This window comes from Lissotriton vulgaris, chromosome 11 (assembly GCF_964263255.1).
Source record: "Lissotriton vulgaris chromosome 11, aLisVul1.2, whole genome shotgun sequence".
In the NCBI taxonomy this organism is placed as follows: domain Eukaryota; kingdom Metazoa; phylum Chordata; class Amphibia; order Caudata; family Salamandridae; genus Lissotriton; species Lissotriton vulgaris.
The window spans coordinates 731,005,086-731,022,121 of NC_141699.1; the positions used below are offsets into that span (position 1 = coordinate 731,005,086).

At 44.4% G+C, this 17,036-nt stretch overlaps 1 protein-coding gene across 1 annotated transcript in view; it reads right to left on the reverse strand.

Annotated features, from left to right (window-relative positions):
• Positions 1–368: 368 nt before the first annotated feature.
• LOC147683405 (maestro heat-like repeat-containing protein family member 1) overlaps positions 369–17,036 on the reverse strand; it is a 150,366-nt gene continuing 133,698 nt past the window's right edge. Inside the window, exons 21-22 of the mRNA XM_086943845.1 lie at positions 3,833–3,916; positions 369–452 (exon numbers count right to left, since the gene is read on the reverse strand). Coding sequence (XP_086799971.1) covers positions 369–452; positions 3,833–3,916 — 168 coding nt within the window. The remainder of the gene's footprint in view (positions 453–3,832; positions 3,917–17,036) is intronic.

The following is a 17,036-nucleotide window of genomic DNA, read 5'->3' on the forward strand; positions in this document are numbered from 1 at the left end:
CCCCAATTGTGTCAACTAAATTCACTATACAGGCAATAGGTAATTAATATAATGGGTTTTTATTAAATCCTATCTGCTTAATATTGCTCAAGTTATTATGAACTAACATGTCATGGATGATATTGGTGAATGATTTGATGTAGGAGCACCAGGCCAGGGGGAAGTAGTACTTCATTATCATTCGAAGTGATCCTCAGCCATACTCCTGAGATGCGGTTGTCGTCCTTCGCCAAATCACAAAAGTCAAATCTTCATGTTTCTCTATGGCTGGTGTAGCTTTACTGTTCAACGATTTCTAATGGTTCTCTGGATGTCCTCTGGTGGGATATTGTGTTTCAGCAATTAATGTTTATGAGAAAAGGAGATAGTTAGGGATCCTCAATACATTTTGTCAGTGGTATAAGTCGCAGTGGTCGAATCAAAGGCCAAAGAAATGGTAAGTAGGCTGAAACCTGAAAGTTGAAAAGTACAAGGTCAGATAGGTCAAGTAGGCAATTGTCCATCCTCACAGTCCAGCAAGCAATGAAGGCACCAGGAGCTCATAAAATATATTTTGCTCTGTGTCCAACTTTGGCTTGCAAAGAATTTGAATAACGTTAACCAAGGTGACGGGGGAGTCAGCACTGAAGAGATTGTGACTCTTCAAACACGACAAGAGGTAAGGCAGTTTATAACAAGGTGCTGCCATACAATATTGTACTACAGCAGGTGCCTCTTGTCTTCTCCAGTGTCACACCCTGGTGTTTTGGAATCATACAGATTATTTTTAACAATGTGAAACAGGCCTAATAAATGTCAGTCCTAGGGGTCGATTACGATCTCGGTCGAAACGGAAGCTTTCCGACCGAGATGGTTGGTTTCACTATTGACTGCCTAACTACAATTTCGGTTTTCGGAAATGAAACTGGCCAGTCATTCCAGCTGGCTTCCAACAGGCTCGAGGAGCCCGTCGGCCTGTCGGAGTCTGGCCCGTAATTCATAAGGACGCATTTTTTCACCGTCTATATTATGATTAGGGTTCCCTGATTTCCGCTTTGTCTGATTTTTACAGATAAACACAGACAGAAAACACTGTTTCCCTGTCTGTATTTATTTTTGAAAGTGGAAAAATACAGATAATTTAGCTTCTTTTGAGTGATTCATCATGCTGAGATTAATCACTTTCAGGCCAGTAGCTGTACATAATGACAGCAAGGGGAGCTACAAAACTCAATGATATGTCCTTAAATTACTGCATATCTCAACATGTATATGTGTTATTACACTATTTCTTTAATGTGGGTTTATTATGTTTATATTTTTTACTGTGTAATGTGCTAAAAGCTGACAGGCATTTAAGTATGAGTCCACATTTATCTGTTAAATAAATGCAGAAATACACGAGTTATCACCTCATCTATTCACACAACACAAATTAAATATGGATAAATACCAATAAGCTGGCAAATTAAATATGGACAAATACAGACGGAAATGTTCAAATAATAAATACCATAAAACCGTGAGACCTAATTATGATGCACGGTTTCCTGGGCAGTCTTTCCATGCCGGCTTCCGACATGGAAAGCATGTTGGAAAGCGTGTTTGGGGGCCTCTAGCAGGGCCCCTTCTGTTGCGGCCTCCGGTTGGGGTCCAAGGGGGCACGTTGATCCCAGCACTGTGTGGCAGGCACCTTGAGGTGCCTGCCACGTGGTGCAGGGAGGTACACAGCCTCCCATTTCTCTATGGGAGCTTGTGCTACAGCTGATTTATAGCCACAACACATGCTCCCATAGGAAAATGTAAGTATGTGACCGCACCATGTGTGGTTGCATCGTAATTAGGCGGTCGGGACCTGCCAACTAGAGGTCGGTCGGTCCATGTTTCCATGACAGTGTTGGGCGGACTCAAGGGGGTAGATAACGATGCTTACTCATGGGCCTCCCCTTTGCATCTGTACCACATTTGCAGAATTATTTTGCTCTTCTGTGCAATCACAAAGCATCCATAGAGGAATTACTGCCAAGCTCTTGGTGGCTCTATTCTCACATGATGAATCTCTGAATTGGTAAAGTAATTCTTTTTCAAAGTTTTTACACCCAATCTTCCCCAAAATAGAGGTGTTTCTTTTATGATGACGAGTGCTTTGGACAACCCTACCCCGAAATCTCTCCTCCTCCAGCCCCAACGGGATGTGATCGCTCAGTCTCGCTAGTTCCATTGTTGGTTACATATTTCCCTAGGCTCTTGAAAACCTATGTATTTCGTTCCTTTTCAACCCTCATAACTGTAATGTAATTTAAAACAGTAACCAAAGGCCTTATATTAGAAGTGGCTCTAGAATTATGAGACTAAGAAGGGCCGATTGTACTCTTGAACGTCTAGTACAAGAATATCGTGGCACAGTAATACTGTGGACAAAATATTGAGGGACAAAATATTAAAGGGTAAATGCACAAAGGGACATATACATTTGCCATTCTTAACTCAAAATAAATAAAGATATATGTATATGTATTTTGGTACACATATGTTGAATTAGGTACAGAAAATCTTTACATACGTACCTTTTGATATTTTGTCTCTTGATTTTTTTATCAATGATATTAGTGTCCCACAATATTGTTATTCACGAGACACATAGGAAGGCCAAATTATGGAACACAGTGCAAATTATGCAGCATAATGTAGTACATTCTGTGACAATACTATGTTGCTGTTTTAACAAATATTAATGCTGTTCTCGCAAAATGTTTTGCCTCTCTAGTACCATTATAACACATGGGTGATAAATTGAGGTGAGTAGTTAACGTTTGCCACAGAGCAACACCATGTGTAATTTTTGATTCTTCTAAACTAGCAAAACATTTATTTGTAAAAAAACTGTAAACTATGTAGCATAGGGTGGATATTTTGGCAAGTATAGTAAACCCATTATTGTATGGAAGAAGTGCCTGGAGACCCTCATGGGTGAAAAAGCAGCTCTCTACAAATCAACCGTACATTTACATTACATTCCAGTGACCCCCATCGATAAGTGATGGTTTGTTGTGTGATCCTTTTAGTCTGATAGTACTCACACTCTCACTCACATTGACAGGAAAAAAGCATCAAAATCTTACCTCACCCTACTTAGAAAGTATGAACTCGCACAACCTGAGAGTGCTTTTCATCATTTTGATCATGTCCTCAAGCTGGTAGATAGAGAGAATAGAAACAAGAAGGCTATTTAGACATGACAACATGTATAACAGTTGACTTATTTTTCTCAAAAAACGCAAATTGTGTGCATTGCCAGTAAATGGTTGACCCCAAGGAATAGGAGCTTTTTTCTCCATTGATTAAAGCCAAGGCCAGCCAAATTCTTTGTCTAGTCTAGAAGTGAGGATAGAAAAAGCTAAATTTGCTCCTAGTGTGAAAGGGAAGTTTTAGCCCATAGATCCTTGCTCGCCCACAAATTGGATCAACCCCAGTGTATTTTGTTTCGCAGAAGAGGTTAGTCTAGTAGTCAGAAGGGTAATTGTTTTAAATAATCTTTTTTTCCTTCAGGAGATAAATTCCACCTCTGTACATTTACACTGTGCACTAAAACCAGCTTTGAAGTTAAGAAATCAGCTCTAGCTCTCTAAGGGTACCAGTGGATGAGAGACGGATTGAGTTGCTACACCATTCATTCCTTGTTAATAACGTAAAGAATTCCTTGTGTTTCTGAGAATGGAGTATAGTTTCCATGGGAAGTTATTTGTGTGATATCATGTGGATGTACTTTGTTTGTGAAGATGGTGTGGAAGAAACATAATTTGAGAGAGAAGGCACATGAACATGATGGTATGGTATTTTAAAGAAAACTCACATGTTTCTTAGGTGAAAAGTTGGGGATGTGGAAGTCATCCCTGTATTCTGGTGGTGGTACTTCTTCAAGCAGATTATATGGATCCTGAAAATATAATAAAAAAGATCAACATTACCAAGACCGTTGTAAACAAATGTAGACTGTCATGAGTCTTGAAGATGAAAGTCATGAAAGGCTGCACACCTCAAGCAAATAAAAAACATATGTACAAGAAACAGCATACTATGTTCACTCCTATTTTGGCATTTCACATCCTTAGCACCTTGTACTTATTACCTAAAAACCGAACGTATGTGTGAGTGAAATATTGCTTTGTGAGTAATGGATCAAAGATGCAGTAACAGTGAATAATAGTGATTTGGCAGTGTATACGTGTGCTGGGGGTTGTCTAAAAACAAAGCCCCAGGCCCAGATGGTATCCCGCCTGATTTGTTCCTAAGTTCTGTGGAATTATGGGCCCCTATAATGACAAGAGTCATTAACACAGCAATTCGCTGTGGCTTACCACCCTCCTGGTCAACAGCTATCATTGTCCCTATTTTTAAAAAGGGTAGCAGGGACGACCCCCAATGTTATCGTCCGATCTCCCTGATTGATGTGTCTGCCAAAATCTTGGGAAGGGGGATAATAAACCGGTTGTCTGAGTGGACAGAGGCAAATAACATTATCTCAGACACTCAGTATGGTTTCAGGACGGGTCGGTCCACGAGTGACCAATGCTTGAACCTTTACATGTTAGCAGCCAAATACACCAAGGCCAGTAATGAATCCATTTACATGGGGTTCATGGATCTGGCAGCTGCTTTTGACCATATAAATAGGGACAAGCTTTGGGACATGATGACCAGTATGGGGATAGAAGTTGGCCTTATTAACATCTTAAGAGAATTGCATAGTAACACCTCAGCGCAAGTCAGGTACAATATGGAGGGCGGATGTACTCCTTCCTTTGTAGAGGTGGGGTACGTCAAGGCTGTATCTTGGCGCCTTTTTTATTTTCCCTTTATATTTATAATCTGGAGCAGCATCTCCTACAGCTGGGATCCGATTGTCCACGAGTAGGGACGCGTCATGTTCCTGTGTTATTTTACGCAGATGACGCGGTCCTCCTCGGACGCACACCAAAGAGCCTACAGATTTTAATTGATGGTTTTGTATCTTTTATGGGTTCACTAGACCTGTCTGTTAATTTGGGTAAATCCTACGTTCTATCCGTTGGTAACAAACCCTGCAACAAATGCACCTTCACGATAGGGAGCCATAAGATAGAGAATCATTCTCGTATCTGGGCTTACTATTTGACGGGTCATTAAAATTTAACTGTCTGGTGGAGGAACGTTGCCATAAGATGAATGTCACCAACGGAGCAATCGCGGGTTATGGTCGAAGGTTGGGGAGGTGGTGCCCTGAACAGGTGTTGAACCTGTACAACTCCATGTGCTGCTCTAAAGTCACCTATGGGGCAGAGGTGTGGGGCTTCGTGAACATTTGCCAACTGCAGCGGGAGGAGAACAAATATTTACGTTCCGTCCTGAAAGCCCCACAAAGTCTAGCTGCAGCAATTGCACACAGGGAGTTAGGGATATCCTACCTTGAAGATTTGGTGAAGGTTAGGCTAATCCTAGCCTGGCTAAAAATCTGGGTAAACCCAGAGGCGACCTTAAGCAGGGAAATAATGATGGACTGCCTGGGTAAAGATAAATGGATGCGAATCCCGTGGCTCAGTTATGTTAAGCCCGTATTGGAAACCCTGGGCCTCGGGAATCTCTTTGCCGACCCCGCAGCGATTATCCCTCAGCATAAGACGATGGTTAAAAAAGCGTTCTTGGCACACAAAGTTACACAGAGAACAGAGCTAGAAAGGGTCAAAACCACGGTGTGTGCCTACAACCTTGTAAAGACCACAGAAGGAATGGAACCTTATTTATATTTGATATATAATGCGCAGGACAGGTTTTTAATGAGCACTAGGGTATTCATCTACAATTGAGCAGAAGGGAACCTGCGGCTGCGACAATAGGTCTCCGCAGGATTCCCTTCATTTTGTATTGTTATGTTCATTTTATTCTGAACCTAGGCGTAGATTCTTGGTTGACATCTTAAAAAAATCTAATATGAAATGTGCTCAAGAGGCTTTGATCTTTCTACAACAGGCGACTGATCCCCTTACATTGTGCTGTATTATTAATTTTATTAAAGTAGCGGTTCGATTGAGGGCAACTAGAGGGGGGGGGGGAACTGTGAGATTTCTGTGATTGCCTTTAAAGGCCTATTATGTTTTTATAACAGACTGTGACTTTGTCGTACCAACATTGGGATTCATGTCAATTTAATAGTTTTTTTAAAGAAAGGAGTGTATATTGTATGTCTGTACTTTTATGGTGATTTTTAATCATCGAATAAAGAATCCTGACTGACTGATTTGGCAGTGTATACGTGTGCTGCTACCATAAGTGCTCACTCTGCTCTTTACCTAAGAAATCTTGAATGGCTCTTTCTAAACAATACAGTTTCTACCTTATCTGATAAATACCATCCTGGCTCCCAAAGGGCTCGCCTACCATTGACAGATCACTCACCTCCACTACATTGTAAAGAAATCAAGAAAGAAATTACTGGGGGGCGTGGCCAAGCAGCCTAAGATGGTAGCCGCATTTTGAGAGATCTACATGCCAGCTCCTAGAACCTTGCTGAATCCGAACCTTAGGTGACCTATTTTCAGTTGCAGGCACCAGTGCAGTGGCCCTATAATCACCCCCTTTGGCCCACCCGAACCTATCCAGGAAGCCCTGGATGAGAGAGCCTATTTCTGCAATCGACGGCCTGGGTGTGCATACGGCCTACCTGTAGATGCGCCTGCCAGAGGCAAACACCACCTGGAGCTGTGAACCCACAGTGGCAAACCCTCTCTGCATCGACTCCTGGAGTGTGAGAGGGAGAGAAGACAGGCGAGTGGCTGAGGTGTGGCACATTGCTGCTTTCACTTCCAGGTGGTGGCCTGTAACAATATAACGGGCACCTTAGAGTGGAGGAGATGGACTGGTCACCATACGTGGCTAGGACTGAAACTGCAGCCTGGGTGAACCAACTATGGGGCAACCTTTTCTTGGATGCAAACATCCATGTGGTGCCCGCTACACTTGTCCCCTTTGGCCAACCTAAGCCCATGTAGGGAGTCGGGGATGAGAGAAACTTACTAGGCAAACAACGACCTGCCGGGAGATGGACATGCCGCCAACAGACACAACCTGGAGCTGCAATCTCACTGCAGCGACTTACCTCTACCTCCGCATTGACTCTTGACTCGCAAGGGAGAGGATACAACCACATGGGATGAGAGTGGGAGGGACCACCTTTCATTTTAAGCACCCCCATGCGCTTGTGACAGCCCAGCTGATTTGGTGGCCCAGAGTAGAAAAGAGGGGGGGGGGGGCAACATGAGAGAAATTCACCACAGAATACTTCAGAACCTGCATCATGGATTGTGAGCTATCTTCCTACTTCATTCTGGAAAGGGCGCACAGGGCACTGGCCCTAAGGCCACAGCCAGAGAGACCGCCTAGAGGCATTACCATCAGTATACTGTACCTTATGGACAGACTATATCCTGCGGCAGGCACAACAACGTCCATTGCACCAACTCTATGGTTACGCTCTCCCCCGATTACGCAGGTAAAGTGCAGCCCCTTCTTACATCTTTCTCAGAGGTTAAGTGAAAAATCAGGGCTAAGGACATTCAATATATGCTGATGTACCCTGCCAAACTGAAAGTAATGTATCAGTGGAGAACCATTTTGTTTAAGAGTCCGGAAGAGCTCTGGGACTGAGCAGCGGATAAGAAGTAACTGCCCATATTAACTAAGGAGCCAATACCAATTTGAGAGGCCGAAGGGGGTCAACCATCCCACTCTAGGAGGAAACTCGGCAGACTGATAGGATGCCAACTGCGGTCAGAACTGGAAGCAGGCATAGGGCATCCTCCTCAGAGAGCTCTGGTGATCATGGGGGAGGGGACGCTACCAGTGGATGATGAGATGTTATTCAGTGGTATAGAGGAGGAGTTTGGCCCCTTTCCTTCCTTTCTTCCATGTAGAGCTACACGTTTATTCTCATTCGCTGACAAAGAAGAGACACATTGCATCTGTAAAGAGGGGCTGTCTTAGGGCAAATCACTCCCTGCTACACAAGACTATGGTGATTGATTACTTTATTTTGATAGAGTACTACGTTGTATTGTATGTTGTTCCTATTCAGGTTGCTTGTTTTTGGGGTGACAGATGCTTCCTCCCGAAAATCAGACACTTCTAGATCTTGAACTGAATCTATCAGAAGGACTGTTGTGGTGCTCAAATGACTCATTTTTAGACTGCAAGCTTGAAAGGCCTGCTTCTATCTTGCTTTGCCCTGCTGTCTGCTGCTCTCAGACTCTGCTAAAGGAGAGCTTGACTCTGCCTTACCGCCAAGTGATCTCCAGGTGCTTGTTGCTTGAGACTCAGGGATATCAAAGTCCTTTCCCTTGCTCCTGTGCCTGAACTTACTGGAAGTGGTCCGGTTAGAGGCTACACGCAGGTATCGAGCGGGTGCCAGGCATTGTGGGCGGTGTGCCATTTTCACTTCCCAGACCTATGGGGCGTGGATCTCTTATTTTTCAAACTATACAGGTTCCTCTGATTATGAGGTAATTTTCCAACAACTTGTTGGTTTGTTCATTTTGCACCTTTTTGTACACTGATTTTTAACTTTCACGTCCTCTGGTCAGGGTGGGCCTTAGCGTGCCCATACCGACGAGGTACACTCCCCATGGTCCTGACGAATGCCCAGTAAATCACATATCAAGGGCAGAAACATGTTGACCCCACTTTAAGTGGAAATAGCCAAACAATTAACTTGGTAGTTTCCTAAACACATTGCTTTTATGTCAGATTGGCCACAGAATAAAGCTGTTATGTGAGACACAATCTGGACATTTTTAAACCCTTTTCACATTTACATAATCTTCACAACTAACCAGCTCCGCAGTAACCCTGGCATTGTAGCACACCGGGGAGGCATTCGGCTTCTCCCGGTGGGCCCGATGATGAAGCATGTCACCAACCAAGGTGGTGAGTGAGGGCTTCCTATACAAATCTAATAAGACTTGCATACCCATCTTCTCTCCTTTGGTGCTTCTATACATTTATTGATTTACACTCTTTCGTTGTTTGAAGCTTACTGCAAGTGGCCCAGATACTTGCAACATGGAATTTGGCGCATCTCCTGTCTGTGTGTAACAGAACCGGCGATCAACACTGTTGCTGGAGTTTAATTACCACATCACATTTGAACCAGCACTTTGCCTCTAGAGATTAATGCATCGGACAGCGCATCTCCGCCACTGCAGCTTGGTGAGATCGAGGCATCCCCTCGACTGTGTGGCAGAATCTGGTGAGGCACATCCCTCAACACCTCTCAACTCCAGCACCCATCTTCCGAACTGACACATCGCCATCACTACGTGGAACAGATCGACCCATCTCACTGTTTGTGACCAGGAAAGGTACTTTGATCCCTTGGTCCTGCATGGGTCCTGTAGCTGGCCTGCCCTTCCTCGCGGTCAGCCTGAACGTTGACTTTGACCTGGTCCAGCACGATGTAAAGTAACTTTTTTGATGCTACTTGCTTCTAATCGCTTCACTGTATGTATTCCTTTAACATTTAATATCTCAACTTCTATACATTGGATTTTTGTCATTTTGGTCTTGTTTTGTTTATAATAGTGTTAGTATTTCTAAATCTGTATGGAGTCTTTTTGTGGGGTATTCTTTCTGTTGCTGTGTATTTGTGTGTTGCACAAACACTTTACACGTTGCCTCTTTATATAAGCCTCACTGCTCTGTGCCAAGCTACCAGAGGGTGAACACAGGTTATCTTTTAGTGTGGATCTAGCTTACCCTGACTAGGATTACCGCTTCTGCTTGGACAGGCTGCATTCTTTTGCCAACCAGAAACCCAATTTCTAACACATGAGACCCATAGGAAAGCTGGGACAGGAATATGACCCTGTTGACACTCAAAATTAAGGGAAATATGGTGAGATAGATCTCCCCCCCGATCATGATGGAATATAGAGCCAGTCAAGTCAAGAATAACTTTATTTCAGCTCAGAGAACCATGAAAAGATTTACAAATTAATATGATTAAAATACAATACATACATAATTCATCATAAAAAGGTAAAACATCTGTACAGATTTTACTCCTAAGGCTATCTGATCGCAATGGAGTCTCTTGTGTAATTAGCTACTGCAATACAGATTTCAGCTGTAGCCAAAGACGGTAAGAAGTTAAAACCATCAATACGAGCAAGAGTGACTATTTCTTAGTAATGGGAGCAGAAATCTAGTTCTCTCTGATTTATACAATGTGCAAAATAATACAAAGTCCATAGTTCTTTAAACTGGGACATTATCACATGGGCAGAGCATAACCTTGTTTGACCACCCTCCTTGGCGAGGAAATGCCGGTAACAAAGTGCACAGTGCATAAACAGAACCTGGTTAGATAAAATCAGAACTGGAACTTAGTAGAAATAAATAGATAACATTGTGCAGGGGCAGGAAGTAAACAGGGGACTCCAATATTGTCATGTTGGTAACTAATACGCCTATTGCCCCTGGAACAGTATGCATCCTTGAAAACTCCTTTGGCATTTAGGGTAATTCCTTCAGGGTTTTCAATAAAGTATTCCAGACCAATCTCATGATAAATCCTCTCTAAATATTAAAACCATGGAACCTTTAAAACATTGTCTGATTTTTGGGAATCTTTAATAACATCACATGAAAATAATAAATCCTCAGAGGTCCCTATCTTGGCCTATAGAAGAAAAGGTCTTCCATAAATTCTAGTTAAGTTCTGTATGGCAAAAGAGGTAGGAACACTTTTTGGGAGCATCAGTAATCTTTTCATGAATTTATTTTCGATTCCTACAAACTGTTGGTTTTTAGCGTAGCCCCAAACCCCAGCTCCATATCTGGCAATAGAGAGACATTTGGCTATAAAGGGTAATTAGTTTTTTCACAGTATTGTGCCCCAATGTATGGTTTAAATCTTTTATTAATTTTCAAACAGGAAAAAGGACAAGACCCCCAGCTCCCTAGGGACAATGCAATAAAGACAAAAAGTTGTTCCCAATTTAGAAGCAAAACTTGTCTGCTGTGCTCTTATGGTTAAAAGAGGTTTCCATCTCAACAGTTTGCTAAAAAGATTGCCCAAGTATGAGAAGTTACTGACCTTTTCTGTGTAATGTGCCTGACAGGCATCTAAGTATGTGTTTTTTCCCCTTTACTGCCATATCCTACTATGACTGTGGTACCGGAGTGACGACTGCGGAGTAGGGTTACTAACGCTTTTTCCACACCAATACCTTCCAACATAGCCCATAATTTATCTCGGTTGACAGTGTCAAAAGTACCAGATAGGTTCATGAAGGCCAGATGGATAGAACTCTTCAAGGACCTTCTGTGCTTATTAATGATTAAAGATAAATTAAGACATTGTTCAGTTGTACCCCGCCCTCTCCTAAACCCATATTGAGTATTGGCCAGAATCCAATTTTCTGATGCCCAATCTTTCAAGCGTGCAAGGAGGACTCTGCCCAAAACATTATCTGTGGCATCTATCAACTAAATGGGCCTTTGGCATGCCAGGTCACGTTTTGCACCTTTCTTTAAAGATTGAGACCACTGTTGCTTCCTTCCATGATGAGGTTGTATAGCCCTCTTCAAAATGGTGGCATTGCCACAGCTGCTGTATGTTTTGCCACACTACCTCCAGAAAATCCTTACCCATTGGTTTAAAACCATACAGTTCAACATCAATAGCTACAAGTAGGGAGGACCGGTGCCATGAATCTCTCATAAGGAGTGCATTCAATCCTTTGTGATGGCGGACTAGGGGCAGTAGACATCAGACTATAATACTGGGCAGCTCAGCGCAGCTGCTGGCGGTTAATGACTGGATCTTTGGGGACCGGGGGACCCAGCCACGAAACTTAATCAGACTCCCTTTACCGGGTAAGCACCAGGGTTTTGGCTGTATGGGGAGTTTCTCCTGCCCACTATTCCAGCCATTTTAGCTGTTCCAGCCATTCCATTGATTAACTGGAGGTTGCCCACTAGGAAGAAGCTGTTGTGCATGGATACATGCCCAACGGAAACGGTAGGGCTCCAGGGCACTGAGATACGTTTGGGATCTGTAAATAGGGAGACATCTGGCAGACATACCATATGATGTTCTACGAACAACTTGAAGCTAAAGAGGATTTACAGAGATCCCAGTTGTTTATTTACCTACTGTGTGGACATGCACTGGTTAGGCACACAGGCCACATAACAGCGCTCACAAGAGTACAGTCCATTAGAAATCTGACTCATGATGTTAGCTATTGGTAGGAAAGGCAGATCTTGCTTATACAGAATTCTGGTGCTAAATGGGTAATATTGCCTCACCTGAGATTAGACCAGGTTAAAGAATATATTAAACCCCTGAGAGGCTATGAAGGATGGGGAGGGACAGCTGCCCTGAATATTTTCGTTATGGACAGGCCTCAAGCTCCTTCATGCATGTGGTATGGAAATGCCAGGTGATTCAGGTGTATTGGATCCTGCTTTACCCTAACCTACAAAGGGTATGCCGATTTCTGATAGAACACAAGCCCATGTTGGCTATCATGGAAGTTTTTCTGGGATCGGATGGGTAAGGGGACAAAAACTGATGATTGGGACCGGTTGTGTTTTTGCTAAACGTCACAAAGCAGGTCATTGAAGAAGCAGGCCCCCACAATCTCAAAGTAGCCAAGATGGATGGTATAACTGCTCTTTAGCTGCGGAAGCAGTGTACAGATCCAGAGGGTAACCACAAAAGTATGATAGAATCTGGGGACAGTGGAAAGTGCAGCACAAAACACCCAGAGCTGGCCACCCATAGGAAGTTCTTGGTGGAAAGTGCACAGTTGTCCATGGCACATATCCATCTATTGTGAACCGGATTGGTAGCAGCAGACTTAACTGACGTCTACTTCATGGTTTTCCAGAACTAAATGGGATGTTGTGCAAGGGGGGCATGGGATGGAGTGGTATGCAGTGATACAATAGTGTGATCTTAAATGTGTTGAAAACTCAATAAAAAGAATTTTCAAAAAATAAAGAAATTACTATCCAGCTACAGGAAAATTCAACAAGAATTTCCTCTTGCGCAATAACTGCTCTTGAACCAGGGTGAAATTGCAGCAATGAAACTCAAACAATCTGTTCACTTCGCTGTCAAAGCTGACCCTGCAGTTGTGCCAGCTGGACTTTTCCCCAACTTTTAATATTATTGACTGAAGTCCTACAACCTAGCATGGGATTTTCAGGCTGTCAGAAATCCCTCAATATGGTGAGCTGTATGGCTACCAGGTCAGTGGAGTACATGCTTCCACTGCCCTGCCCAAATGGAGTTCAATATTTGATGGGCTGGCCCATCTATCAACACTCCAATATTTCGGAAGTTCAGATTATAGAAATATCTATGCATACATACATGCAATACCAGTGTAAAGTGTTAGAGTATCTAGCTAGAGCTGGGACTGCTGTTGTGACTGACATATTCTAAGAGAATCATGTTACATGTTTCTGGTTCAACAACTATTGGTTGAAGTAGACACCTTTCTTCCCCCTTTTTTGGTGCTGTTGCATTTCTCTAAACTATTAATCTAATCTGAGCCTTTCATTGTCTTGCTTTTGTTAGCCACTGATCATCTTAATCACCATTGTAATACCCCGAGCCAATGAGCAGAGACCTTCACATATATTAGCTTGCATGATTTTACAATAGGTCTCGAATTTGCACGGGTTAGAGGTATAGACGTACAGAACAAGTTACTTACCTTCTGTAACGCTTTTTCTGGTGGATACAGTATCTGCCTGTGGATTCCTCACTTTGTGAATATCCCCCTGCGTCAGCAGCGTTCGGAAAATTCTTTTGCAGCACGCCGGCGTGGACAACTTCATAGGAGCACGACATCGCGCGCGACTCCGACTGACGCCACTGACTCATTATTAGGCCTACGTCGGCATGATGACATCAGTTCCGCCCTTTTTTCCGTGCCTTCGAGGCACCCGGACGGACCAATGACAATAGATATACACATATACAATGTACATAGCACAAAATATTCAAGATAACACACACAGTGTGAATATAAAGCATGAAAACTCAATATATAAAAACAAATATATATAAATATACATATAATATCACATAATATTAGGTAAAGAAGAGTGGACAGCGGGGAGGCGGGTGGGCATGTGAGGAATCCACAGGCAGATGCTGTATCCACCAGAAAAAGCGTTACCGAAGGTAAGTAACTTGTTCTTCTGATGCATACATCTGCCAGTGGATTCCTCACCTTGTGAATAGAGTCCCACAGCAGTCCCCACTCCCGGAGGAGGGTGTCCACTCTTCTATACCAGAAAATCCTGGAGAACAGAACGCGCAAAGTGGCCATCCCTCCTCACTTCGGTATCTAAGCAGTAATGCTTCGCCAAAGTGTGGAGGGAAGCCCAAGTTTCCGCTCTACAAATATCCTCTACAGGTACACCCCTAGACAAAGCAGATGTAGAAGACTTTGCTCTAGTAGAGTGTGCTCTTATACCCTCTGGAGGTTCCTTACCAGCCAGGGCGTAGCAGCTCTTGATGCATAGTATAATCCATCTTGAAAGAGTGCGCTTGTGCACAGCTCTTCCTTTTCTGCAGCCAGCAAATCCTACAAAGAGCTGGTCACCCACTCAATAGTCTTTTGTTCTATCAAGATAAAAGCTCACCGCCTCTTGGGGTCCAGACGGTGAAGTCGCTCCTCCTCCTTGGAAGGGTGAGGGGGAGGATAGAAGGTAGGAAGGGTAATGGACTGTCCTAGATGGAAAGGAGTTACCACCTTAGGCAGAAAAGCAGCCCTGGGCCTAAGAACCATTCGTTCAGCATGAATGGTCAAGAACGGGGGGTTTGAACTAAGAGCTTGAAGCTCACTTACCCTCCTTGCCGAGGTAATTGCAACCAGGAAAACCGTCTTAAAAGATAAAAGTCTCATTTGACAGTTGTGCAAAGGTTCGAAAGGAGAACCCATCAGAAATGTAAGCACAAGATTCAAGACTCATTGAGGCACAATAAAGGGAGTAGGAGGAAATGTATTTGTAAGACCTTTAAAAACCTTAGAACCACAAGAGATTTAAACAAAGACGGCTGATCCGGCAGGCAGAGAAAAGCCGACAAAGCCGAAAGATAACCTTTAACTGTAGCTACAGCAAACCCTTGCTGCGCCAGGGAAAGAGCAAATTGCAGTATGTCAGATAAACGAGCCCTCAAAGGGTCAATGGACTTCTCCCCACACCAAGTCACAAATTTAGACCATCTGTATGAATAGATTGACTTGGTGGAGCCACGCCTGGCCGATAAAATGACATCCACCGCATCATGTGGGAGAAAAAAGGAATTCAGGTTGCCCTGTTCAATCTCCAGGCATGAAGTTGTAAGGTCTGGAGGTGGGGGTATAGAACTTGCCCCTCCATCTGAGAGAGGAGGTCCGCCCTGAGAGGGAGAGGGAGCGGAGGGCACGAGGAGAGGTGGAGAAGATCTGTGTACCACACCCTTCTTGGTAAATCCGGGGCGATCAATATGACTCGGGCCCGGTCTTGGCGAATCTTCCTCAGAACCCGAGGAATCAAGGGTATGGGAGGAAACGCGTAAAGGAGTTGCGAATCCCAACTCAACTGAAACGCGTCCCCCAAGGCTCCCTGCATCGGAAACTGGAGGCTGCAGAATGACGGGCAGTGAGCATTCTCGTGAGTGGCGAACAGGTCCACCCGAGGAGTACCCCACGTCCGAAAGACGTGACAAACTACCTCTGGATGAAGCCTCCACTTGTGGTCGGCTGAGAACTGCCGACTGAGACTGTCTGCACGTCTGTTCAGAACTCCGGCCAGATGATTTGCAATCAGAAAAATCAGATGATCCTGAACCCAGGACCAGAGACGCAGAGCCTCTCTGCAGAGTCACTGCGACCCTACTCCTCCCTGCTTTTTGACATACCACATCGCGGTGGTGTTGTCTGTCAGGACCTGAACCGACCGACCGCGAAGGGAAGGGAGGAAGGCCTTGAGCGCCAGACGTATCACCCGTAATTCTAGAAGGTTGATGTGAGGCAACCTTTCCTCTGGAGACCAAGGACCCTTGCTCTCCAGATCCAACCAGATGAGCACCCCACCCTAGAGTGGATGCATCCGTTATTACTGTGGCAACCGATGGAGGTAGATGGAAGGGCTTTCCTTGAGACAGATTGCCCTCCACGCTCCACCAAGACAGTTCCGCTGCAGCTTCTCTTGAGATCCTCACTGACTCCCTGAGATCTCCGTTGTGTTGATACCACTGGCTGCGGAGGCACCACTGGAGTGCCCTCATATGCCTGCGTGCATGGTTGACCAGCAGAATGCAGGAAGCCATCAGACTGAGTAGACGAAGGACCTTCAAGACTGGAACGACCGCTCCATTGTGAAACAAAGGCATCATTTCCTGTATGTCACGAATCCGTGGTGGAAGAGGGAATGCCCGACATACAGCTGTATCCAGTACCGCACCTATGAACAGGTTGCGCTGGGAGGGCACCAGGTGAGATTTGGGTACATTTATCGAAAAACCCAACCTGTACAACAACTGAGTTGTGTCTTGCTGATGATGGAGCACTTTCTCTGGAGATTCGGCCTTGATCAGCCAATCGTCCAGATAAGGGAATACTGGAATCCCTGATCTTCTGAGGTGTGCTGCCACCACAGCCATCACCTTGGTGAAGACTCGATGTGCAGTAGTAAGACCAAACGGAAGGACCACAAACTGGTAATGCTGCGATCCCACCGTAAAACGGAGATACATCCTGTGCGACTTCAGGATTGGGATGTGAAAATATGCATCCTGCAAGTCGATCGACACCATCCAAAAATAGGTAAGCCGACCCCCTACAGGACCCGCATGATCCGGAATGGCAGATCTAGGGCTGCTTTGCTGCTGTGGGAGGGGGTGGGTAGCAGAAGAGGAAGAGGAGGAGGAGGAGGCCTGACGTCCATGGGGACAAGCTCTTTGTCTACCTCTGCAGGACCTATACAAAGGATTTTGCTGCTGCTGCTGTGTCTGCCTA